General features: G+C 36.1%; 2 protein-coding genes across 2 annotated transcripts in view; one reads left to right on the top strand and one right to left on the bottom strand.

Moving 5' to 3' along the window:
• LOC136847514 (uncharacterized) overlaps positions 1-24,655 on the top strand; it is a 74,163-nt gene that overhangs the window by 11,742 nt on the left and 37,766 nt on the right. The gene's annotated exons all lie outside the window — the stretch shown is intronic.
• On the bottom strand, positions 66-23,738 carry LOC136847485 (uncharacterized). The gene is made up of 4 exons (XM_067119228.1): positions 23,408-23,738; positions 8,445-8,714; positions 7,413-7,610; positions 66-73 (listed from the first exon to the last, which is right to left on the bottom strand). Exons 1-4 carry the CDS (start codon positions 23,736-23,738, stop codon positions 66-68), a joined length of 807 nt encoding a protein of 268 aa, XP_066975329.1.

Below are 24,655 nucleotides of genomic sequence, written 5' to 3'. Positions count from 1 at the left end.
TGGTTCTTAGCCACGCAAAATAAATCTAATCCTTCGGGCCAGCCCTAGGAGAGCTGTTAATCAGCTCAGTGGTCTGGTTAAACTAAGGTATACTTTTAACTTGTCCTATTAACGTTTTCGTTCATGCCTTTCCTCTTAACGTTTTCGTTCTTGCCTTTCTTTTTAACATTTTTCTTCTTGCCATTCCTCTTAAAGATTTCGTTCTTAGTTGTCCTCTTAACGTTTTCGTTCTTGCCTTTCCTCTTAAATTTTTCGTTCTTGGCTGTCCTCTTAACGTTTTCGTTTTGCCTTTCCTCTTAACATTTTCTTTATTGCCTTTCCTCTTAACATTCTCGTTCTTGCCTTTCCTCTTATAGTTTTCGTTCTTGGCTGTCCTCTTAACGTTTTCGTTTTGCCTTTCCTCTTAATGTTTTTGTTATTGCATTTCCTCTTAACGTTTTCATTCTTGCCTTTCCTCTTAACGTTTTCGTTCTTGGCTGTCCTCTTAACGTTTTCGTTCTAGCTTTCCCTCTTAAAGTTTTCGTTCTTGGCTGTCCTTTAAACGTTTCCGTTCTTTCCTTTCCTCTTAACCGCTTTGTTCTTGCCTTTCCTCTCATCATTTTCATTTTTGCCTTTCCTCTTAATGTTTTTGTTCTTGCCTTTCCTCCTAACATTTTTGTTCTTGCCTTTCCTCTTAATGTTTTCGTTCTTGGCTGTCCTCTTAACATTTTCGTTGTTGCCTCTCCTCTTCACGTTTTCGTTCTTGCCTTTCCTCTTAACGATTTCGTTCTTCCTTTCCTCTTAACGTATTTGTTCTTGCCTTTCCTCTTAACATTTTTGTTCTTGCCTTTCCTCTTAACGTATTTGCTCTTGCCCTTCCTCTTAACGTTTTCGTTCTTGCCTTTCCTCATAACTTTTCAGTTCTTCCTTTTTCTCTTAACATTTTCGTTCTTGGCTGTCCTCTTAGCATTTTCGTTCTTGCCTTTCCTCTTAACTTTTCCGTTCATGCCTTTCCTCTTAACGTTTACGTTCTTGCCTTTCTTCTTAACGTTTTCGTTCTTGTATTTCCTCTTGATGTTTTCGTTCCTGCCTTTCATGTTAACGTTTCCGTTCTTACCTTTCCTCTTAATGTTTAGGTTTTTGGCTGTTCTCTTAACGTTTTCGTTCATGCCTTTCCTGTTAGCGTATTCGTTCTTGGCTTTACTCTTAACATTTTTGTTCTTGCCTTGCTTCATAACTTTTTTCGTTCTTGGCTGTCCTTTTAACGCTTTCCTTCTTGCCTTTCCTTTAAACGTTTTCGTTTCTGCCTTTCCTTTTAACGTTTTTGTTCTTGCCTTTCCTCTTAACGTTTTCGTTCTTGCCTTTCCTCTTAACGTTTTCGTTCTTGCCTTTCCTCTTAACGTTTTCGTTCTTGCCTTTCCTCTTAACATTTTCGTTCTTGGCTTCTCTTAGTGTTTTCATCCTTGCCTTTCCTCTTAACGTTTTCAGTCTTGCCTTTCCTCTTAACATTTTCATTCTTGCCTTTCCTCTGAACGTTTTCATTCTTTCCTTTCCTCTTAACGTTTTCGTTATTGCCTTTCCTCTTAATGTTTTCGTTCTTGGCTTTCCTCTTAACGTTTTCGTTCTTGCCTTTCCCCTTAACATTTTCGTTCTTAGGCTCTCCTCTTAATGCTTTCGTTCTTGCCTTTCCTCTTAACGTTTTCGTTCTTGCCTTTCCTCTTAACATTTTCGTCCTTTCTTTTCCACTTAACGTTTTCGTTCTTACCCTTCCTCTTAACGTTTTAGTTATTGCATATCCTGTTAAAGTTCATGTTCTTGGCTGATCTCTTAACATTTTCATTCTTACCTTTCCTCCCAACGTTTTTGTTCTTGCCTTTCCTATTAATGTATTCATTATTGGCTTTCCTCTTAACGCTTTCGTTCTTTGAATTTCTCATAACGTTTTTGTTCTTGCCTTTCCTCTTAACGTTTTTGTTCTTGCCTTTCTTCTTAACGTTTACGTTCTTGGCTGTTTTAATAGCGTTTTCGATCTTGGTTGGCCTCTTAACGTTTTCGTTCTTGCCTTTCCTCTTAAAGTTTTCGTTCTTGGCTGTCCTCTTAACGTTTTCGTTCTTGGCTTTCCTCCTAAAGTTTTCGTTCTTGCCTTTCCTCTTAATGTGTTTGTTATTGCGTTTCCTCTTAATGTTTTCGTTCTTGCCTTTCCTCTTACTTTTTAGTTCTTGCTTTTCCTCTTAATGTTTTCGTTATTGCCTTTCCTCTTAATGTTTTCGTTTTTGCCTTTCCTCTTAAAGTTTTCGTTCTTGGCTGTCCTCTTAACGTTTTCGTTCTTGCCTTTCCTGTTAATGATTTCGTTCTTGCTTTTCCTCTTAAAGTTTTGTTCTTGGCTGCCCTTTTAACTTTTTCTTTTATGCCTTTCCTCTTGATGTTTTCGTTCTTGGCTGTCCTCTTAACGTTTTCGTTCTTACCTTTCCTCTTGACGTTTTCGTTCTCGCCTTTCTTTTTAAGGTTTTCGTTCTTCCCTTTCCTCTTAATGTTTTCGTTATTGCCTCTCCTCTTAATGTTCTCGTTCTTATCTTTTCTCTTAAAGTTTTCGTTCTTGGCTGTCCTCTTAACGTTTTCGTTCTTGCCTTTCCTCTTAACGTTTTCGTTCTTGCCTTTCTTTTTAACGTTTTTGCTCTTGCCTTTCCTCACAAAGGTTTCAGTTTTGGCTGCCCTCTTAATGTTTCCATTCTTACCTTTCCTTTTAACGATTTCGCTCTTGCCTTTCCTTTTAAAGTTTTCGTTATAGTCTTTCCTCTTAACATTTCCGTTCTTGCCTTTTATCTTAAAGTTTTCGTTCTTGGCTGTCCTCTTAACGTTTTCGTTCTTGCCTTTCTTCCTAACGTTTTCGTCCTTGCCTTTCTTTTTAACGTTTTTCTTCTTGCCTTTTCTCATAAATGTTTCGTTTTTGGCTTTCCTCTTCATGTTTTCGCTTTTGCCTTTCCAGTTAACATTTTCGTTCTTGCCTTTCCTATTAATGTATTCATTATTGGCTTTCCTCTTAATGCTTTCGTTCTTTGAATTTCTCTTAACGTTTTTGTTCTTGCCTTTCTTCTTAACGTTTTTGTTCTTGCCTTTCTTCTTAACGTTTACATTCTTGGCTGTTTTCTTAGCGCTTTCGATCTTGGCTGTCCTCTTGATGTTTTCATTCTTGCCTTTCCTCTTAACATTTTCATTCTTGGCTTTCCTCCTAAAGTTTTCGTTCTTGCCTTTCCTCTTAATGTTTTTGTTATTGCGTTTCCTCTTAATGTTTTCGTTCTTGCCTTTCCTCTTACTTTTTAGTTCTTGCTTTTCCTCTTAATGTTTTCGTTATTGCCTTTCCTCTTAACGTTTTCGTTTTTGCCTTTCCTCTTAAAGTTTTCGTTCTTGGCTGTCCTCTTAACGTTTTCGTTCTTGTCTTTCCTCTTAATGATTTCATTCTTACCTTTCCTCTTAAAGTTTTGTTCTTGGCTGTCCTTTTAACTTTTTCTTTTATGCCTTTCCTCTTGATGTTTTCGTTCTTGGCTGTCCTCTTAACGTTTTCGTTCTTACCTTTCCTCTTGACGTTTTCGTTCTCGCCTTTCTTTTTAAGGTTTTCGTTCTTCCCTTTCCTCTTAATGTTTTCGTTATTGCCTCTCCTCTTAATGTTCTCGTTCTTATCTTTTCTCTTAAAGTTTTCGTTCTTGGCTGTCCTCTTAACGTTTTCGTTCTTGCCTTTCCTCTTAACGTTTTCGTTCTTGCCTTTCTTTTTAACGTTTTTGCTCTTGCCTTTCCTCACAAAGGTTTCAGTTTTGGCTGCCCTCTTAATGTTTCCATTCTTACCTTTCCTCTTAACGATTTCGCTCTTGACTTTCCTTTTAAAGTTTTCGTTATTGCCTTTCCTCTTAACATTTCCGTTCTTGCCTTTTCTCTTAAAGTTTTCGTTCTTGGCTGTCCTCTTAACGTTTTCGTTCTTGCCTTTCTTCTTAACGTTTTCGTTCTTGCCTTTCTTTTTGACGTTTTTCTTCTTGCTTTTTCTCATAAAGGTTTCGTTTTTGGCTGTCCTCTTCATGTTTTCGCTTTTGCCTTTCCAGTTAACGTTTTCGTTCTTGACTTTTTTCTCCACGTTTTTGTACTTGCTTTTCCTCATAACGTTTTCGTTATTACCTTTCCTCTTAATGTTTTCGTTCTTGTGTTTCACTGTAATGTTTTCGTTCTTGGCTGTCCTCTTAACGTTTTCGTTCTTGCCTTTCCTCTTAAAGTTTTCGTTCTTGGCTGTCCTTTTAATGTTTTCGTTCTTGCCTTTCCTCTTAAAGTTTTCGTTCTTGGCTGTCCTTTTAACGTTTTTGTTCTTGCCTTTCCTCTTAACGTCTTCGTTATTACCTTTCCTCTTAACCTCTTTGTTCTCGCCTTTCCTCTTAAAGTTTTCGTTCTTGGCTGCCCTCTCAACGCTTTTGTTCTTGCCTTTCCTGTTAACGTTTTCGTTCTTGCCTTTCGTCTTAACATTTTTGTTCTTACCTTTTCTCTTAACGTTTTCGTTCTAGCCTTCCCTCTTAACGTTTTCGTTCTTGGCTTTCCTCTTAACGTTTTCATTCTTGCCTAACCTCTTAACGCTTTCGGTCTTGCCTTTCCTCTTAACGTTTTCGTTATTGCCTTTTTAAGGTTTTTGTTCTTGCCTTTCCTCATAAAGGTTTCGTTTTTGGCTGTCCCCTTAACGTTTTCGTTCTTGCCTTTCCTCTTAACGTTTTCGTTCTTACCTTTTCTCTTAACGTTTTTGTTCTTGCTTTTCTTCTTAACGTTTTTGTTCCTGCGTTTCCTCTTAACATTTTAGTTCTTTGCTGTCTGCTTAGCATGTTTGTTCTTGCCTTTCCTCTTAACATTGTAGTTCCTGGCTGTCCGCTTAGCGTTTTTGTTCTTGCCTTTCCTTTTAACGTTTTTGTTCTTGCCTTCCCTCTTAACGTTTTCGTTCTTGCCTTTCCTCGAAACTTTCCAGTTCTTGCTTTTTTTCTTAATGTTTTCGTTCTTGGTTGTCCTCTTAGCGTTTTCGTTCTTGCCTTTCCTCTTAATTGTTCCGTTCATGCCTTTCCTCTTAACGTTCACGTTCTTGCCTTTCCTCTTAACTTTTTATTTCTTGCATTTCCTCTTAATGTTTTCATTCCTGCCTTTCATGTTAACATTTTCGTTCTTACCTTTCCTCTTAACGTTTAGGTTTTTGGCTGTTTTCTTAACATTTTCGTTCTTGCCTTTCCTCTTAACCTTTTCGTTCATGCCTTTCCTCTTAACGTTTTCGTTATTGCCTTTCCTATTTACGTATTTTTTCTTGCCTTTCTTCTTAACGTTTCCATTCTTGCTTTTCCTCTTAACGTATTTGTTCTTACCTTTCCTCGTAACTTTTCAGTTCTTGCTTTTTCCCTTAACGTTTTTGTTCTTGGCTGTCCTCTTAGCGTTTTCGTTCTTGCCTTTCCTCTTAACTTTTCCGTTCATGCCTTTCCTCTTAACGTTTATATTCTTGCCTTTTCTCTTAACGTTTTCGTTCTTGCATTTCCTCTTAATATGTTCGTTCCTGCCTTTTATGTTAATGTTTTCGTTCTTACCTTTCCTCTTAATGTTTAGGTTTTTGGCTGTTCTCTTATACGTTTTCGTTCATTCCTTTCCTTTTACCGTATTTGCTCTTGGCTTTACTCTTAAATTTTTGTTCTTGCCTTTCCTCTTGATGTTTTCGTTCTTGCGTTTCTTTTTAACTTTTTTGTTCATGGCTTTTTCATAGCTTTTCCTTTCTTGGCTGTCCTCTTAACGTTTTCCTTCTTGCCTTTCCTTTAAACGTTTTCGTTTTTGCCTTTCCTTTTAACGTTTTCCTTCTTGCCTTTCCTCTTAACGTTTTCGTTCTTGCCTTTCCTCTTAATATTTTCGTTCTTGCCTTTCTTCTTAACGTTTTCGTTCTTACCTTTCTTTTTAACTTTTTCGTTCTTGGCTCTCCTCTTAGTGTTTTCATCCTTGCGTTTCCTACTAACGTTTTCATTCTTGCCTTTCCTCCTAACGTTTTCGTTATTGCCTTTTCCTCTTGACGTATTCGTTCTTGGCTTTCCTCTTAAATTTTTTGCTCTTAGATGACCTCTTAAAGTTTTCGTTCTTGCCTTTCCCCTCAACGTTTTCGTTCTTGGCTCTCCTCTTAACGTTTTAGTTCTTTCCTTTTCTCTTAACGTTTTCGTTCTTGCGTTTCCTCTTAAAGTTGTTGTTCTTGCCTTTCTTTTTAACTTTTTCATTCTTGCCTGTTCTCTTAACGTTTTCATTCTTACCTTTCCTCTTAACGTTTCCGTTCTTGCCTTTCCTCTTAACGTTTTCATTTTTGCTTTTCCTCTTAACGATTTCGTTATTGCAATCCTCTTAACCTTTTCGTTCTTGGCTTTCCTCTTAAAGTTTTCATTCTTGGCTGTCCTCTTAATGCTTTCATTCATACCTTGCTCTTAAAGGTTTCGTTCTTGCCTTTTCCCTCAATGTTATCGTTCTTGGCTCTCCTCTTAATGTTTTTGTACTTTCCTTTCCTCTTAACGTTTTCGTTCTTGCACTTCTTTTTAACTTTTTCGTTTTTGCCTTAGCTCTTAACGTTTTCGTTCTTTCCTTTGCTCTTAACGTTTTTGTTCTTGCCTTTCCTCTTAACTTTTTCGTTCTTGGCTGTCTTCTTAACGTTTTCATTCTTCCCTTTCCTCTTAATTTTTTGTTTTCGCCTTTCCTCTTAATGTTTTCGTTTTTGCCTTTCCTCTAGACATTTAATTGTTCTTGCCTTTCCTCTTAATGTTTTTGTTCTTGGCTGTCCTATTAACTTTTTGTTCTTGCCTTTCCTCTCAACGTTTTCGTTCTTGCCTTTCCTCTTAACGTTTTCGTTCTTCCCTTTCCTGCTTATCCTGTTAACGTTTTTGTTCTTGCTTTTCCCCTTAACGTTTTCGTTCTTGGTTGTCCTCTTGCCGTTTCCGTTCTTACTTTTCCTCGTAATGTTTTTGTTCTTACCTTTCCTCTTAATGTTTTCGTTTTTGCCTTTCCTCTTGACACTATTTTCTTACTTTCCCTCTTAATGTTTTTGTTCTTGGCTGTCTTCCTAACGTTTTCGTTCTTGCCTTTCCTCTTAACGTTTTCGTTCTTGCCTTTCCTCTTAATGTAATTGTTCTTGCTTTTCCTTTTAACATTTTCGTTTTTGGCGTTCCTCTTAACGTTTTCGTTCTTGCCTTGCCTCTTAACTTTTCCGTTATTGCTTCTTCTCTTAAAGTTTTCGTTTTTGGCTGTCCTCTTAGCGTTTTTGTTCTTGTCTTTCCTTTTAATGTTTCCGTTCTTTCCTTTCCTCTTAACGTTTTCGTTCACGCCTTTCCTCTTAATGTTTTCGTTCTTGCCTTTCCTAATAACGTTTTCGTTCTTGCATTTCCCCTTCATGTTTTCATTCTTGCCTCTCCTGTTAACGTTTTTGTTCTCACGTTTCCTATTAGCGTACTCATTATTGGCTTTCCTGTTAACGTTTTCGTTCTTTGAATTCCTCTTAATATTTTTGTTCTTGCCTTTCCACTTAAAATTTTTGTTCCTGCCTTTCTTCTTAACGTTTACGTTCTTGGCTGTTTCCTTAGCTGTCCTCTTAACTTGCCCTCCCTCTTAGCATATTCATTCTTGGCTTTCCTCCTAAAGTTTTTATTCTTCCCTTTCCTCTTAATGTTTTCGTTATGCGTTTCCTCTTAACGTTTTCGTTTCCTCTTTTGCCTTTCCTCTTAACTTTTTCGTTCTTCCTTTTCCTCTTAACATTTTCGTTCTTGCCTTTCCTCTTAACGTTTTCGTTCTTGCCTTCCCTCTTAAAGTTTTCGTTCTTGGCTGTCATCTTAACGTTTTCGTTCTTGGCTGTCCTCTTAACGTTTTAGTTCTTACCTTTCCTGTTAATGATTTCGTTCTTGCCTTTCTTCCTAAAGTTTTCGTTCTTGGCTGTCCTTTTAAGTTTTTCGTTCTTGCCTTTCCTCTTAACGTTTTCGCTCTTGACTTTTTTCTTTACGTTTTTGTTGATACTCTTCTCCTAATGTTTTCGTTCTTGCCTTTCCTATTAACGTATTCGTTCTTGCCTTTCATATTAACGTTTTCGTTCTTCCCTTTCTTCTTAACTTTTTCATTCTTGGCTGTTTTCAAGGCGTTTTCCTTCTTGGCTGTCCTCTTAACATTTTCTGTCTTGCCTTTCCTCTTAAAGTTTTCGTTCTTGGCTTACCCCTTAACGTTTTCGTTCTTGCCTTTAGTCTAAATATTTTCGTTCTTGCATTTCGCCTTAACGTTTTCGTTCTTGCCTTTCTTCCTCACGTTTTCGTTCTTGCCTTTCCTCTTAACGTTTCCGTTCTTGAATTTTATCTTAACGTTTTCGTTCTTGCCTTTCCTTTTAACATTTTCGCTCTTGCCTTTCTTCTTAACGTTTTCGTTCTTGGGTCTCCTCTTAATGTATTCGTTCTTACCTTTCCTCTTAACCTTTTCGTTCTCTACTCTCCTCTTAAAGCTTTTGTTGTTGCCCTTCCTCTTAAATTTTTCGTTTCTGCCTTTCCTTTTAACGTTTTCGTTCATGTCTTTCTTCTTAACGTTTTTGTTCTCACCATTCTTCTTAAAATTATCCTTCTTGCCTTTCCTCTTAATGTTTTCGTTTTTGCCTTTCCTCTTAACTTTTTCGTTCTTGCCTTTCCTCTTAACGTTTTCATTCTTGGCTTTGTTCTTAATGTATTCGTTCTTACCTTTCCTTTTAACATTTTCATTGTTGACTTTCCTCTTAACGTTTTTGTTCTTGCCTTTCCTTTTAACGTATTTTTTATTGCCTTTCCTCTTAACGTTTTCGTTCTTGGCTTACCTATTAATGTATTTGTTCTTGCCTTTCCTCCCAACGTTTTCGTTCTTGCCTTTCCTCTAAATGTTTTAATTCTTGGCGGTCATCTTAACGTTTTCGTTCTTGCCTTTCCTCTTAAGGCATTCGTTCTTGCATTTCTTCTTCAAATTTTCGTTCTTGCCTTTCGTATTAACGTTTTTGCTCTTGTCTTTCCTCTTAACGTTTTCATTCTTACCTTTCCTCTTAAAATTTTCCTGTTTGCATTTCCTCTTAATGCATTTGTTCTTACATTTATTTTTAACCTATTCGTTGTTGCCTTTCCTGTTAACGTTTTCGTTCTTGGCTGTTGTCTTAATATTACCGTTCTTGCCTTTCCTGTTAACGTTTTTGTTCTTGTCTTTCCTCTTAACGTTTTCATTCTTGCCTTTCTTCTTAACGTTTTCGTTCTTGACTTTCCTCTTAATGTTTTGATCTTTCCTTTCCTTTTAATGTATTCGTTCTTGCCCTTCCTCTTTATGTTTTCGCTCTTTCCTATGCTCTTAACGTTTTTGTTTCTATCTTTCCTCTTAACGTTTTTGTTCTCGGCTGTTCTCTTAACGTTTTCGCTCTTGCCTTTTCTCTTAACGTTTTTGTGCCTTTCCTCTTAACGTTTTCGTTCTTGCCTTTCTCTTAACGTTTTCGTTCTTGCCTTTCATCTTAATGTATTCGTTCTTGCTTCTTGCCATTCCTCTTAAAGTTTTCAGTTTTGCGTTTCCTCTTAACGTTTTCGTTGTTGCCTTTCCTCTTAACGTTTGCGTTATTGCCTTTCCTCTTAACGTTTTCGTTCTTGCATTTCCTGTCAACGTTTTCGTTCTTGCCTTTCCTGTTAACGTTTTTGATCTTGCCTTTCCTCTTAACCTTCATGTTCTTGGCTGTTCTCTCAACGTTTTCGTTCTTGCCTTTCCTATTAATGTTTTCGTTCATGCCTTTCCTATTAACTTATTCGTCCTTGTCTTTCTTCTTAACGTTTTCATTCTTGGAATTCCTCTTCACTTTTTCGTTCTTGGCTGTTTTCTTAACGTTTTCGTTCTTGCCTTTCCTCTTAACGTTTTTGTTCTTGCCTTTCCTCTTAACGTTTTCGTTCTTGACTTTCCTCTTAACGTTTTGATCTTGAGTTTCCTCTTAATATATTCGTTCTTGCCTTTCCTCTGTACGTTTTCGCTCTTGCCTATGCTCTTAACGTTTCATTTCTATCTTTCCTCTTAACGTTTTTGTTCTTGGCTTTTCTCTTAACGTTTTCGCTCTTGCCTTTTCTCTTAACGTTTTTGTGCCTTTCATCTTAACGTTTTCGTTCTTGCCTTTCTGTTAACGTTTTCGTTCTTGCCTTTCATCTTAATGTATTCGTTCTTGCTTCTTGCCATTCCTCTTAAAGTTTTCACTTTTGCGTTTCCTCTTAACGTTTTCGTTGTTGCCTTTCCTCTTAACGTTTGCGTTATTGCCTTTCCTCTTAACGTTTTCGTTCTTGCATTTCCTGTCAACGTTTTCGTTCTTGCCTTTCCTGTTAACGTTTTTGATCTTGCCTTTCCTCTTAACCTTCATGTTCTTGGCTGTTCTCTCAACGTTTTCGTTCTTGCCTTTCCTATTAATGTTTTCATTCATGCCTTTCCTATTAACTTATTCGTCCTTGTCTTTCTTCTTAACGTTTTCATTCTTGGAATTCCTCTTCACTTTTTCGTTCTTGGCTGTTTTCTTAACGTTTTCGTTCTTGCCTTTCCTCTTAACGTTTTTGTTCTTGCTTTTCCTCTTAACGTTTTCGTTCTTGACTTTCCTCTTAACGTTTTGATCTTGACTTTCCTCTTAATATATTCGTTCTTGCCTTTCCTCTGTACGTTTTCGCTCTTGCCTATGCTCTTAACGTTTTCGTTTCTATCTTTCCTCTTAACGTTTTTGTTCTTGGCTTTTCTCTTAACGTTTTCGCTCTTGCCTTTTCTCTTAACGTGTTTGTGTCTTTCCTCTTAACGTTTTCGTTCTTGCCTTTCTTTTAACGTTTTTGTTCTTGCCTTTCATCTTAATGTATTCATTCTTGCTGCTTGCCATTCCTCTTAAAGTTTTCACTCTTGCGTTTCCTCTTAACGTTTTCGTTGTTGCCTTTCCTCTTAACGTTTTCGTTATTGCCTTTCCTCTTAACGTTTTCCTTCTTGCATTTTCTGTCAATGTTTTCTTTCTTGCCTTTCCTGTTAACGTTTTTGATCGTGCGTTTTTCTCTTAACCTTCATGTTCTTCACTGTTCTCTGAACGTTTTCGTTCTTGCCTTTCTTATTAACGTTTTTGTTCAAGCCTTTCCTATTAACTTACTCGTTCGTTTTCATTCTTGGAATTCCTCTTAATATTTTTGTTCTTTCCTTTCCTCTTAACATTTTTTTTTACCCCTCTTCTTAACGTTTACGTTCTTGGCTGTTTCCATAGCATCTTCGTTCTTGGCTGTCCTCTTAACATTTTCGTTCTTACCTTTCCTCTTAATGTTTTCGCTATTGCATTTCGTCTTAACGTTTTCGTTCTTGCCTTTCTCCTTAAAGTTTTCGTTCTTGGCTGTTTTATAGCGTTTTCTTTCTTGGTCTGTTCTTACCTTTCCTCTTAACGATTTCGTTCTTGCCTTTCCCTGTAAAGTCTTTGTTATTGGCTGTCCTCTTAGCGTTTTCATTCTTGCCTTTCCTCTTAACGTTTTCGTTCTTGCCTTTCCTCTTAACGTTTTCGTTCTTGCCTTTCCTCTTAACGTTTCCGTTCTCGCCCTTCTTTTCAACGTTTTTGTTCTTTCCTTTCCTCTTAACATTTTCGTTATTGCCTTTCCTCTTAACGTTTTTGTTCTTGCTTTTCCTCACAAATGTTTCATTTTTGGCTGTCCTCTTAACGTTTTCTTTCTTGCTTTTCCTTTTAACGTTTTCGTTATTGCCTTTCATGTTAACGTTTTCGTTCTTGCCTTTCATGTTAACGTTTTCGTTCTTGACTTTCCTCTTAACGTTTTGTTCTTGCCTTTCTTCTTAATATACTCATTATTGTTTTTTGTTTTTTAACCTTTTTGCTCTTGCCTATCTTTTTAACATTTTCCTTTCTGCCCTTCCTCTTAACTTTTTTTTTCTGTTCTTTTAACATTTTCTTTCTTGGCTTTCCTCTTAACGTTTTTGTTCTTGCCTTTCCTCTTAACATTTTCGTTCTTTTCTTTATGTTAACGTTTTCATTCTTGGCTGTTCTGTTAACGTTTTCGTTCTTGCCTTTCATGTTAACGTTTTCGTTTTTTACTTTCCTCTTAACGTTTTGTTCTTGCCTTTCTTCTTAATATATTCATTATTGTTTTTTGTTTTTTAACTTTTTTGCTCTTGCCTATCCTTTTAACATTTTCCTTTCTGCCCTTCCTCTTAACTTTTTTTCTGTTCTTTTAACATTTTCTTTCTTGGCTTTCCTCTTAAAGTTTTTGTTCTTGCCTTTCCTCTTAACATTTTCGTTCTTGTCTTTATGTTAACGTTTTCATTCTTGGCTTTTCTGTTAACGTTTTCATTCTTACCTTTCCACTTAAAGTTTTTGTTCTTGCCTTTCCTCTTAACGTTTTCATTCTTGGCCTACTCTTAACGTTTTGGTTCCTGGCTTTCCTCTTAATGTATTCTTTCTTGCCCTTCCTCTTAAAGTTTTCATTCTTGTGTTTCCTCTTAACGTTTTCGTTCTTGCCTTTCCTCTTAACATTTTCATTCATGCCATTCCTCATAACGTTTTCGTTCTTACCTTTCTTCTTAAGATTTTCGTTCTTTCCTTTCCTCTTAACGTTTTTCATCTTGCCTTTCCTTTTAACATTTTCGATCTTGCCTTTCCTCTTAACATTTTCTTTCTTGCCTTTCCTTTTAACGTTTTCGTTCTTGCCTTTCCTCTTAACGTTTTCGTTCTTGCCTTTCCTCTTAACACTTTCGTTCTTGACTTTCCTCTTAACGTTTTTGTTTTTTCCATTCCTCTTAACATTTTCATTCTTGCCTTTCCCTTTAATGTTTTCGTTCTTTCCTTTCCTGTTAACATTTTCGTTCTTGTGTTTCTTCTTAACATTTTCGTGGTTGTCTTTCCTCTTAACATTTTCGTTTTTGCCTTGCCTCTTAACATTTTTGGTCTTGCCTTTCCTCTTACCGTTTTTGTTCTTGCCTTTCCTCATAACAATTTCGTTCTTTCCTTTCCTCTTAGCTTTTTCATTCTTGCCTTTCCTCTTAATGTTTTCGTTCTTCCCTTTCTCTTAACTTTTTCATTCTGGCCTATCTTCTTATCGTTTTCGTTCTTACCTTTCCTCTTAACGTTTTTGTTATTGCCATTCCTTTTATCATTTTTTTTGTCTTTCCTAGTAACTTTTTCGTTCTTGGCTTTCCTCTTAACATTTTCGTTCTTGCATTTCCTGTTAACGTTTTCGTTCTTACCTTTCCTCTTAAGGTTTCAGTTCTTGCCTTTCCTTTTAACGTACTTGTTTTTGCCTTTCCCCTTTACGTTTTCATGTTTGCCTTTTCTCTTAAGGTTTTTGTTCTTGCTCTCCCTCTTAACGTTTACATTCTTTGCCTAACCTCTTAATGCTTTCGATCTTGTCTTTCCTCTTAACGTTTCCGTTCTTGACTTTCCTCTTAAACGTTTTCATTCTTTCATTTTCTCTTAACGTTTTAGTATTTGGCTGTCCTCTTAACGTTTTTGTTTTTGCCTTTCCTCTTAACATTTTAGTACTTGCCTGTGCGCTTAGCGTTTTCGTTCTTGCCTTTCCTCTTAATGTTTTTGTTCTTGCCTTTCCTCTTAACATTTTCATTTTTTGCCTTTCCTCTTAAATTATTCTTTGTTGCCTTTCCTCTTAATCTTTTGTTCTTGCCATTCCCCCTAACGTTTTTGTTCTTGCCTTTCCTCTTAATTTTTTTGTTCTCGGCTGTCCTCTTAACGTTTTTGTTCTTGCCTTTCCTCTTAACGTTTTCGTTCTTGCCTTTCCTCTTTACGTATTTGTCATTGCCTTTCCTCTTAACGTTTTCGTTCTTGCCTTTCCTCTTAACGTATTTGTTCTTCCCTTTTCTCGAAACTTTTCAGTTCTTGCTTTTTCTCTTAACGTTTTCGTTCTTGGTTGTCCTCTCAGCGTTTTCGTTCTTGCCTTTCCTCTTAACTTTTCGTTCTTGCCTTGCCTCTTAATGTTTTCGTTCTTGCCATTTCTCTTCACGTATTTGTTCTTGCCTTTCCTCTTATCGTTTTCGTTCTTGCCTTTCCTCTTAACATATTTGTTCTTGCCTTTCCTCTTAACCTTTTCATTCTTGCCTTTTCTCATAACTTTTCAGTTCTTGCTTTTTCTCTTAACATTTTTGTTCTTGGCTGTCCTCTTAGCGTTTTTGTTCTTGCATTTCCTCTTAACTTTTCCGTTCATGCCTTTCCTATTAATGCTTACGTTCTTGCCGTTTTCTTGCATTTCCTCTTAACTTTTCTGTTCATGCCTTTCCTATTAACGTTTATGTTCTTGCCGTTTTCTTTGTTTCATTTCCTCTTAAAGTTTTCGTTCCTGCCTTTTATGTTAACGTTTTCTTTCTTACCTTTCTTCTTATCGTTTAGATTTTTGGCTGTTCTCTTAACGTTTTTATTCATTCCTTTCCTTTTACCGTATTTGCTCTTGGCTTTAATCTTAGCATTTTTGCTCTTGCCTTTCCTTTTAACGTTTTCGTTCTTGCCTTTCCTTCTTAACTTTTTCGTTCTTGGCTGTTTTCATGGCTTTTTCGTTCTTGGCTGTCCTCTTAACGTTTTCCTTCTTGCCTCTCCTTTGCACGTTTTCGTTTTTGCCTTTCCTTTTAACTTTTTCCTTCTTGCCTTTTCTATTATTGTTTTCGTTCTTGCCTTTCCTCTTAATATTTTCATTCTTGCCTTTCCCCTTAACCTTTTCGTTCATGCCTTTCTTCTTAACGTTTTCGTTCTTGGCTCTCCTCATAGTGTTTTCATCCTTGCCTTTTCTATTAACGTTTTCATTCTTGCCTTTCCTCTTAATGTTTTCGTTCTTGCCTTTCCTCTTAACGTTTTCATTCTTGCCTTTCCTCTTAACGTTTCCGTTATTGCCTTTCCTCTTGACGTTTTCGTTCTTGGCTTTCCTCTTAAACTTTTCGTTCTTGGATGACTTCTTAAAGTTTTCGTTCTTGCTTTTCCTCTTAACGTTTTCTTCCTTGCATTTCCTCTTAAAGTTTTCATTCTTGGAATTCCTCTTAATATTTTTGTTCTTTCCTTTCCTCTTAACTTTTTTTACCCCTCTTCTTAACGTTTACGTTCTTGGCTGTTTCCATAGCATCTTTGTTCTTGGCTGTCCTCTTAACATTTTCGTTCTTACCTTTCCTCTTAATGTTTTCGTTATTGCATTTCGTCTTAACGTTTTCGTTCTTGCCTTTCTCCTTAAAGTTTTCGTTCTTGGCTGTTTTATAGCGTTTTCTTTCTTGGTCTGTTCTTACCTTTCCTCTTAACGATTTCGTTCTTGCCTTTCCCCGTAAAGTCTTTGTTATTGGCTGTCCTCTTAGCATTTTCATTCTTGCCTTTCCTCTTAACGTTTTCGTTCTTATCTTTCCTCTTAACGTTTTCGTTCTTGCCTTTCCTCTTAACGTTTCCGTTCTCGCCCTTCTTTTCAACGTTTTTGTTCTTTCCTTTCCTCTTAACATTTTCGTTATTGCCTTTCCTCTTAACGTTTTTGTTCTTGCTTTTCCTCACATATGTTTCATTTTTGGCTGTCCTCTTAACGTTTTCTTTCTTGCCTTTCCTTTTAACGTTTTCGTTCTTGCCTTTCATGTTAATGTTTTCGTTCTTGACTTTCCTCTTAACGTTTTATTCTTGCCTTTCTTCTTAATATATTCATTATTGTTTTTTGTTTTTTAACTTTTTTGCTCTTGCTTATCCTTTTAACATTTTCCTTTCTGCCTTCCTCTTAACTTTTTTTTTCTGTTCTTTTAACATTTTCTTTCTTGGCTTTCCTCTTAACGTTTTTGTTCTTGCCTTTCCTCTTAACATTTTCGTTCTTTTCTTTATGTTAACGTTTTCATTCTTGGCTGTTCTGTTAACGTTTTCGTTCTTACCTTTCCACTTAAAGTTTTTGTTCTTGCCTTTCCTCTTAACGTTTTCATTCTTGGCCTACTCTTAACGTTTTGGTTCCAGGCTTTCCTCTTAATGTATTCGTTCTTGCCCTTCCTCTTAAAGTTTTCATTCTTGTGTTTCCTCTTAATGTTTTCGTTCTTGCCTTTCCTCTTAACATTTTCATTCATGCCATTCCTCATAACGTTTTCGTTCTTACCTTTCTTCTTAAGATTTTCGTTCTTTCCTTTCCTCTTAACGTTTTTCATCTTGCCTTTCCTTTTAACATTTTCGATCTTGCCTTTCCTCTTAACATTTTCTTTCTTGCCTTTCCTTTTTACGTTTTCGTTCTTGCCTTTCCTCTTAACGTTTTCGTTCTTGCCTTTCCCCTTAACACTTTCGTTCTTGACTTTCCTCTGAATGTTTTTGCCTATTTCCATTCCTCTTAACATTTTCATTCTTGCCCTTCCCTTTAATGTTTTCGTTCTTTCCTTTCCTGCTAACATTTTCGTTCTTGTGTTTCTTCTTAACATTTTCGTGGTTGCCTTGCCTCTTAACATTTTCGTTTTTGCCTTGCCTCTTAACATTTTTGGTCTTGCCTTTCCTCTTACCGTTTTTGTTCTTGCCTTTCCTCTTAACATTTTCGTTGTTTCCTTTCCTCTTAGGTTTTTCATTCTTGCCTTTCCTCTTAATGTTTTCGTTCTTCCCTTTCTCTTAACTTTTTCATTCTTGCCTATCCTCTTATCGTTTTCGTTCTTACCTTTCCTCTTAACGTTTTTGTTGTTGCCATTCCTTTTATCATTTTTTTGTCTTTCCTAGTAACTTTTTCGTTCTTTGCATTCCTCTTAACGTTTTCGTTCTTGGCTTTCCTCTTAACATTTTCGTTCTTGCATTTCCTGTTAACGTTTTCGTTCTTACCTTTCCTCTTAAGGTTTCAGTTCTTGCCTCTCCTTTTAACGTACTTGTTTTTGCCTTTCCCCTTTACGTTTTCATGTTTGCCTTTTCTCTTAAGGTTTTTGTTCTTGCTCTCCCTCTTAACGTTTTCATTCTTTGCCTAACCTCTTAATGCTTTCGATCTTGTCTTTCCTCTTAACGTTTCCGTTCTTGACTTTCCTCTTAAACGTTTTCATTCTTTCCTTTTCTCTTAACGTTTTAGTATTTGGCTGTCCTCTTAACGTTTTTGTTTTTGCCTTTCCTCTTAACATTTTAGTACTTGGCTGTGTGCTTAGCGTTTTCGTTCTTGTCTTTCATCTTAATGTTTTTGTTCTTGCCTTTCCTCTTAAATTATTCTTTGTTGCCTTTCCTCTTAATCTTTTGTTCTTGCCATTCCCCCTAACGTTTTTGTTCTTGCCTTTCCTCCTAATTTTTTGTTCTCGGCTGTCCTCTTAACGTTTTCGTTTTTGCCTTTCTTTTAAGTTTTTGTTCTTGCCTTTCCTCCTTATGTTTTTGCTTTTGCCTTTCCTCTAGACGTTTTTGTTCTTGCCTTTCATCTTAATGTTTTTGTTCTTGGCTGTCCTATTAACGTTTTTGTTCTTGCTTTTCCTCACAACGTTTTCGTTTTTGCCTTTCCTCTTACCGTTTTTTCTTCCCTTTCCTGTTAACGTTTTTGTTCTTGCCTTTCCTCTTAACGTTTTCGTTCTTGACTGCCCTCTTACCATTTCGGTTTTTGCTTTTCCTCTTAATGTTTTTGCTCTTACCTTTCCTGTTAATGTTGTCGTTTTTGCCTTTCCTCTTGACATTTTTTTTTTCCTTCCCTCTTAATAATTTTGTTTTTGGCTGTCTTCTTAACGTTTTCGTTCTTGCCTTTCTTTTTAACATTCTCGTTCTTGCCTTTCCTGTTAATGTAATTGTTCTTGCTTTCCCTTTTAACATTTTCGTTTTTGGCTTCCCTCTTAACGTTTCCGTTCTTTCCTTTCCTCTTCACTTTTCCGTTATTGCTTCTTCTTTTAAAGTTTTTGTTTTTGGCTGTCCTCTTAGCGTTTTCATTTATGACTTTCCTTTTAATGTTTTCGTTCTTGCCTTTCCTCTTAACATTTTCGTTCACGCCTTTCCTCTAAATGTTTACGTTCTTGCATTTCATCTTAACGTTTTCGTTCTTGCATATTTTCCTCTTCGTTTTCGTTCTTGCCTTTCCTGTTAACGTTTTCGTTATTGCCTTTCCTCTTAATGTTCATGTTCTTGACTGATCTCTTAATGTTTTCGCTTTTGCCTTTCCTCCTAATGTTTTCGTTCTTGTTTTTCCTCTTAACTTATTCAGTATTGGCTTTCCTCTTAACGTTTTCGTTCTTTGAATTCCTCTTAACATTTTTGTTCTTGCCTTTACTCCTAATGTTTTTGTTCCAGCCTTTCTTCTTAACGTTTATGTTCTTGGCTGTTTTTATAGTGTTTTCGTTCTTAGCATTCCTCTTAACAATTTCGTTCTTGCCTTCTCTCTTAACGTATTCGTTCTTGGCTTTCCTCCTAAAGTTTTTGTTTTTGCCTTTCCTCTTAATTTTTTCGTTATTGCGCTTCCTCTTAACGTTTTCGTTCTTGCCTTTCCTCTTAACTTTTTCGTTCTTCCTTTTCCTCTTAAGGTTTTCGTTATTGCCTTTCCTCTTAACGTTTTCGTTCTTGCTTTCCCTTTTAAAGTTTTCGTTCTTGGCTGTCGTCTTAACGTTTTCGTTCCTGGCTGTCCTTTTAAACGTTAAGAGGAAAGGCAAGAACTAAAATGTTAACATAAAGTTTTCGGCCTTGGCTGTCCTTTTAACGTTTTCGTTCTTGCCTTTAACGTTTTCGTTTTTGTCTTTACTCATAAAATATTCTTTCTTACTTTCCTCTTAACGTTTTCGTTCTTGCCTTTAACGTTTTCGTTTTTGTCTTTACTCATAAAATATTCTTTCTTACTTTCCTCTTAACGTTTTTGTTCTTGCCTTTAGCCTAAATATTTTCTTTCCTGCGTTTCGTCTTAACGTTTTCGTTCTTGCCTTTCCTCGTTAACGTTTTCGTTCTTGCCTTTTCTCTTAATGTGTTCTTTCTTCCCTTTCGTCTTAATGTTTTTGTTCTAGCCTTTCTTCTTAATGTTTTTGTTCTTGGCTGTCCTCTTAACGTTTTCGTTCTTGCATTTCCTCTTAACGTTTTTGCTCTTGCCTTTCCTCTTAACGTTTTTCGTTCTTCGCTTTCCTCTTAAGTTTTCGTTCTTGCTATTTCTCTTAACGTTTTCGTTCTTTGCTTTACTCTTAGCGTTTTCGTTCTTGCCTGTCCTCATAATGTTTTCGTCTTTGCCTTCCCTCTTAATGTTTTCATTGTTGCCTTTCCTCTTAACGATACCGTTCTTGCCTTTCCTCTTAACGGTGATGTTCTCGGTTGTTCTCTCAATGCTCTCGTTGTTGTTTTTCCTCTTGAAGTTTTCGTTCTTGCCTTTCATATTAACGCATTCCTTCTTGCCTTTCCTCTTAACGTTTCCGTTCTTGCCTTTCTGCTTAACGTTTTTGTTCTTGGCTGTTTTCAAAGCGTTTTGTTCTTGGCTGTCCTCTTAACATTTTCGTTCTTGCCTTTCCTCTTAAAGTTTTCGTTCTTGGCTTACCTCTTAACACTTTCGCTCTTGCCTTTAGTCTAAATATTTTCTTTCCTGCGTTTCGTCTTAACGTTTTCGTTCTTGCCTTTCCTCGTTAACGTTTTCGTTCTTGCCTTTCCTCTTAACGTTTTCGTTCTTGGATTTTATCTTAACGTTTTCGTTCTTGCCTTTCCTTTCAACATTTTCGTTTTTGCCTTTTCTCTTAACTTTTTCGTTCTTGGCTCTCCTGTTAATGTTTTCGTTCTTACTTTTCCTCTTAACCTTTTCGTTCTCTACTCTCCTCTTAAAGCTTTTGTTGTTGATCTTCCTCTTAAATTTTTCGTTCTTACCTTTCCTCTTAACTTTTTCGTTCTTGCCTTTTCTCTTAACGTTTTCATTCTTGGCTTTGCTCTTAATGTATTCGTTCTTACCTTTCCCGTTAACGTTTTCATTCTTGACTTTCCTCTTAATGTATTCATTCTTGCCTTTCCTATTAATGTTTTCTTTCTTGGCTGTTCTCTTAACGTTTTTGTTCTTGCCTTTCCTTTTAACGTATTTTTTATTGCCTTTCCTCTTAACGTTTTCGTTCTTGGCTCACTTATTAATGTATTGTTCTTGCCTTTCCTCCCAACGTTTTCGTTCTTGCCTTTCCTCTTAACGTTTTCGTTCTTGGCGGTTATCTTAACGTTTTCGTTGTTGCCTTTCCTCTTAAGGTATTCGTTCTTGTATTTCCTCTTAAAATTTTCGTTCTTGCCATTCCTTTTAACGTTTTCGCTCTTGTCTTTCCTCTTAACGTTTTCGTTCTTGGCTGTTCTCTTAACGTTTTCATTCTTGCCTTTCCTCTTAATATTTTTGTTCTTGCCTTTCCTCTTAAAATTTTTCTGTTTGCATTTCCTCTTAACGCATTTTTTCTTGCCTTTATTTTTAACCTATTTGTTTTTGCCTTTCCTCTTAACATTTTCGTTCTTGGCTGTTGTTTTAACGTTTTCGTTCTTACCTTTCCTCTTAACATTTTTGTTCTTTCCTTTCCTCTTAACGTTTTCGTTCTTGCCTTTCCTCTTAACGTTTTGGTTCTTGACTTTCCTCTTAACGTTTTCATTATCGCCTTTCTTTTCAACATTTTTGTTCTTGCCTTTCCTCCTCTTAACATTTGTTTTCTTTATTTTTTAACCTATTTGTTTTTGCCTTTCCTCTTATTTTCGTTCTTTGTTGTTTTAACGTTTTGTTCTTACCTTTCCTCTTAATGTTTTTGTTTTTTCCTTTCTCTTAACGTTTTCGTTCTTGCCTTTTCCTCTTAACGTTTTGGTTCTTGACTTTTTTCGTTTTCATTATCGCCTTTCTTTTTAACATTTTTGTTCTTGCCTTTCCTCTTAACGTTTTCATTATTGCCTTTTCTCTTAACGTTTTCGTTCTTATGTTTCGTTTTTTTTCTCTTAACATTTTCGTTCTTGCTTTTCCTCTTGGCTTTCGTTTTTAACTTTCTTTTAACGTTTTGCCATTTCCTCTTAACGTTTTCGTTCTTGCCTTTTCTCTTAACGTTTTCGTTCTTACTTTTCCACTTAACATTTTCGCTCTTGGCTGTCCTTTTAACGTTTTCGTTCTTGCCATATTTCTTAATGTTTTCGTTCTTGATTTCTTTTTTCGTTTTTTTTGCCTTCCTCCAAAGGTTTTGTTTTCGTTCGTTTTGTTCTTTTTCTTAACGTGTTTGTTCTTGGCTCTTACCATTTTCGTTCTTGTCTTTCCTCTTAATGTTTTTGTTCTTGCCTTTCCTTTAAATGTTTTCGTTTTTGCCTTTCCTCTTAAAGTATTCTTTCTTGCCTTTCCTCTTAATGTTTTTGTTCTTGCCTTTCCTCTTAATGTTTTTGTTCTATGTTGTCCTCTTAACGTTTTTGTTCTTGCCTTTCCTCTTAACGTTTTTGTTCTTGCCTTTCCTCTTAACATATTTGTTCTTTCCTTTCCTCTTAACATTTTTGTTCTTGGCTTTCCTCTTAAGGGGAGCATTTGACCAAAAAAATCGAAGTATCCAAATTTTTCCTGATATTTCACATACGGACTCTTACACCTCTTGACTATATTCCTAGAAAATTTTATTTAAAAATTCGCAGTAGTTTTGGAGTCATAAGCCAAAACTGTAACCCTACTATCACTGAGAAAATTACATTTTTCGTATAATGTAATGATATATCGGTAGTAATTTCAATTTAGCTATCAAAGAAGAATATCTAAATGAAGTATATGGCAACTATATCCTACGCAAGTGCGTAGAGGCTCTGTTGGGTGAAGGAGTGTACCACTTGGGCAATCAGTGGCAGCCCAGCTCTCGATGAAGCAAGACGTCGCGCTGCCCAACTTCGCCCGTGTTTTGACGCACTTTTCATTCAGCGCACTTATATTACTTTGCAAGTCAATTTTTTGCATTTCTCTTGGCTTTGCAATACTTCTTTGTTCAGAAGAAACCATGCCGAAACCAAGAAAATCTACGTTCCATAAAAGAAAGGAAGAAACAACGTCATGAAGAGGGAGGTATCCAAGGGAGAGGAAAGAGATGGACCAGGAGCCTAAATATATATAAAATATAATTCAATAAACATAAAATAATAATCACGGATAACACCAATATGATATAACATAAATTTGTCATAAAAACCCCAAAATGTGAGACAACAGGCAAATAAATGGACAGACAAGCAAAAAATGTCATCAGAAAACTTTGGAGGCCGGTATCTCAAAACTAGAGTTATCGACCTTCAAATGGAAACTCAGACGTAACGACTTCACCTATATCAATGAAACAAAAAGCAAATGAAAGCTAAAAAAATTGTCTACAAAACTATAGAGTTTTTTTTATTTTGTCCCAAAAATATTTTTGGGAATTATTTTTCCATGAAATCGATCCAAGATTTTTCAAACATCAAAAAATATTTGTAAAAAAAAAAAAAAATTGAAAAAACGCTCTATTACTTTATTCTAATCTATAATACCTGTCTACCATACAAATTTCAGCTCTTAGGTTGCAATAGTTATGGCTGAGTTTTTTAAAAGAATTTTGGGGGCGGGGGTAGCAGCGAATGGGGGCGGGGCGAGAATGAAAATATGAATACTGACCTTTTCGTTATACATAAACTAACCAATGCCCAAAATTTCAAACTGATTCATGCAAGAAAACCAGAGTTATTAATAAAAAACGATTTTTCAAAAGCTCCCCTTAAAGTTCTCGTTCTTGCCTTTCCTCTTTACTTTTTCCATTCTTGCTTTTTGCCCTTAAACTTTTCATTCTTGGTTGTCCTCTTAGCGTTTTCGTTCTTGCCTTTCCTCTTAATGTTTTCATTCTTGCCTTCACTCTTAACGTTTTCATTCTTGCAGTTCCTCTTAACGTTTTCGTTATTGCATTTCCTCTTAAAGTTTTCGTTCTTGCCTTTCCTGTTAACGCTTTCGTTCTTGTCTTTCCTCTTAATGTTTATGTTCTTGGCTGTTTTCTTAACTCTTTCGTTCTTGCCTTTCCTCTTGATGTTTTCATTCTTGCCTTTCCTATTAAGGTATTCGTTCTTGGCTTTCCCTTAACATTATAGTTCTTGGATTTCCTCTTAATATTTTTGTTCTTGCCTTTCCTCTTAGCGTTTTCGTTCTTGTCTTTCTTCTTAAAGTTTTCATTCTTGGCTGTTTTCATAGCTTTTTGCTCTTGGTTGTCCTCTTAACATTTTCGTTCTTGCTTTTTCTCTTAACATTTTCGTTCTTGTCTTTCCTCTTAACGTTTTCGTTCTTGCCTTTTCTCTTAATGTTTTCGTTCTTGCGTTTCGTTTTAATGTTTTCTGTCTTGCCTTTCCTCTTAACGTTTTCGTTCTTGCCTTTCCTCTTAACATTTTCGTTCTTGCCTTTCCTCTTAACGTTTTCGGTCTAGCCTTTCCTTTTAACATTTTCGTTCTCACCTTTCCTCTTAACGTTTTTGTTCTTGCCTTTCCTCTTAACATTATATTTCTTGCTTTTCCTCTTAATGTTTTAGCTCTTGCCTTTCATCTTATCTTTTTCATTCTTGCCTTTCCTCTTAATGTTTTCATTCTTTGCTTTCCTCTTAATGTATTCTTTCTTGCCCTTCCTCTGAATGTTTTCTTTCTTGTCTTTCCTCTTAATGTATTCGTTCTTGCTTTTCCTCTCAAGGTTTTCATTCTTGGTTTTCTTCTTAATGTGTTTGGTCTTACCTTTCCTTTTAACGTTTTCGTTCTTGACTTTCCTCCTAATGTGTCCGTTCTTGCCTTTCCTTGTAACATTTTCATTCTTGGCTGTTCTCTTAATATTTTCGCTCTTGTCTTTCCTCTCAACGTATTTGTTATTGCCTTTCATCTTATCGTTTTCGTTCTTTCCTATCTATTAACATTTTCGTTCTTGGCTCTCCTCTTAATGTATTTGTTCTTGCGTTTCTTCTGAATGTTTTCGTTCTTGCCTTTCCTCTTAACGTAAACATTCTTGGCTGTTGTCTTAACGTTTTCGTTATTGCCTTTCCTCTTCATGTATTCGTTCTTGCATTTCCTCTTAAAATTTTCGTTCATGCCTTTCCTATTATCTTTTTCGCTCTTGCCTTTCCTCTTATCGTTTTTGTTCTTGGCTGTTCTCTTAACGTTTTCATTCTTGCCTTTCCTCTTAACATTTTTGTTCTTACCTTTACTCGTAACATTTTCCTACTTGCCTTTCCTCTTAACGTATTTGTTCTTGCCTTTATTCTTAATGTATTCGTTCTTGCCTTTTCTCTTAACGTTTACATTCTTGGTTGTTCTCTTATTGTTTTCGTTCTTGTCTATTTTCTTAACGTTTTTTTCTTGCCTTTCCTCTTAACGTTTTCAGTCTTGTCTTTCCTCTTAACGTTTTTGTTCTTGCCTTCCTCTTAACGTTTTCTTTCTTGACTTTCCTTTTAACATTTTGATCTTGCCTTTACTCTTAAGGTATTCGTTCTTGCCTTTCCTCTTAATGTTTTCACTCTTTCATATCATCTTAACATTTTCATTTCTGCCCTTTCTTTTAATGCTTTTGTTCTTGGCTGCCCTCTAAATGTTTTCGTTCTTGCCTTTCCTCTTAACTTATTTGTTCTTGCCTTTCCTCTTAACTTTTTTGTTCTTGCCTTTCCTCTTAAATTTTTCGTTCTTGGTTTTCCTCTTAACGTTTCCGTTCTTGGCTGTCCTCTTAACGATTTCTTTTTTGCGTTTCCGCTTAACGTTTTTGTTCTTGCCTTTCCTCTTAATGTTTTTGTTCTTGCCTTTCCTCTT

The sequence above is a fragment of the Macrobrachium rosenbergii genome, chromosome 16 (genome assembly GCF_040412425.1).
Source record: "Macrobrachium rosenbergii isolate ZJJX-2024 chromosome 16, ASM4041242v1, whole genome shotgun sequence".
Lineage (NCBI taxonomy): Eukaryota > Metazoa > Arthropoda > Malacostraca > Decapoda > Palaemonidae > Macrobrachium > Macrobrachium rosenbergii.
Note: the sequence above shows the minus strand (reverse complement) of the source record. Positions and strands in the feature narration are given on the sequence as shown.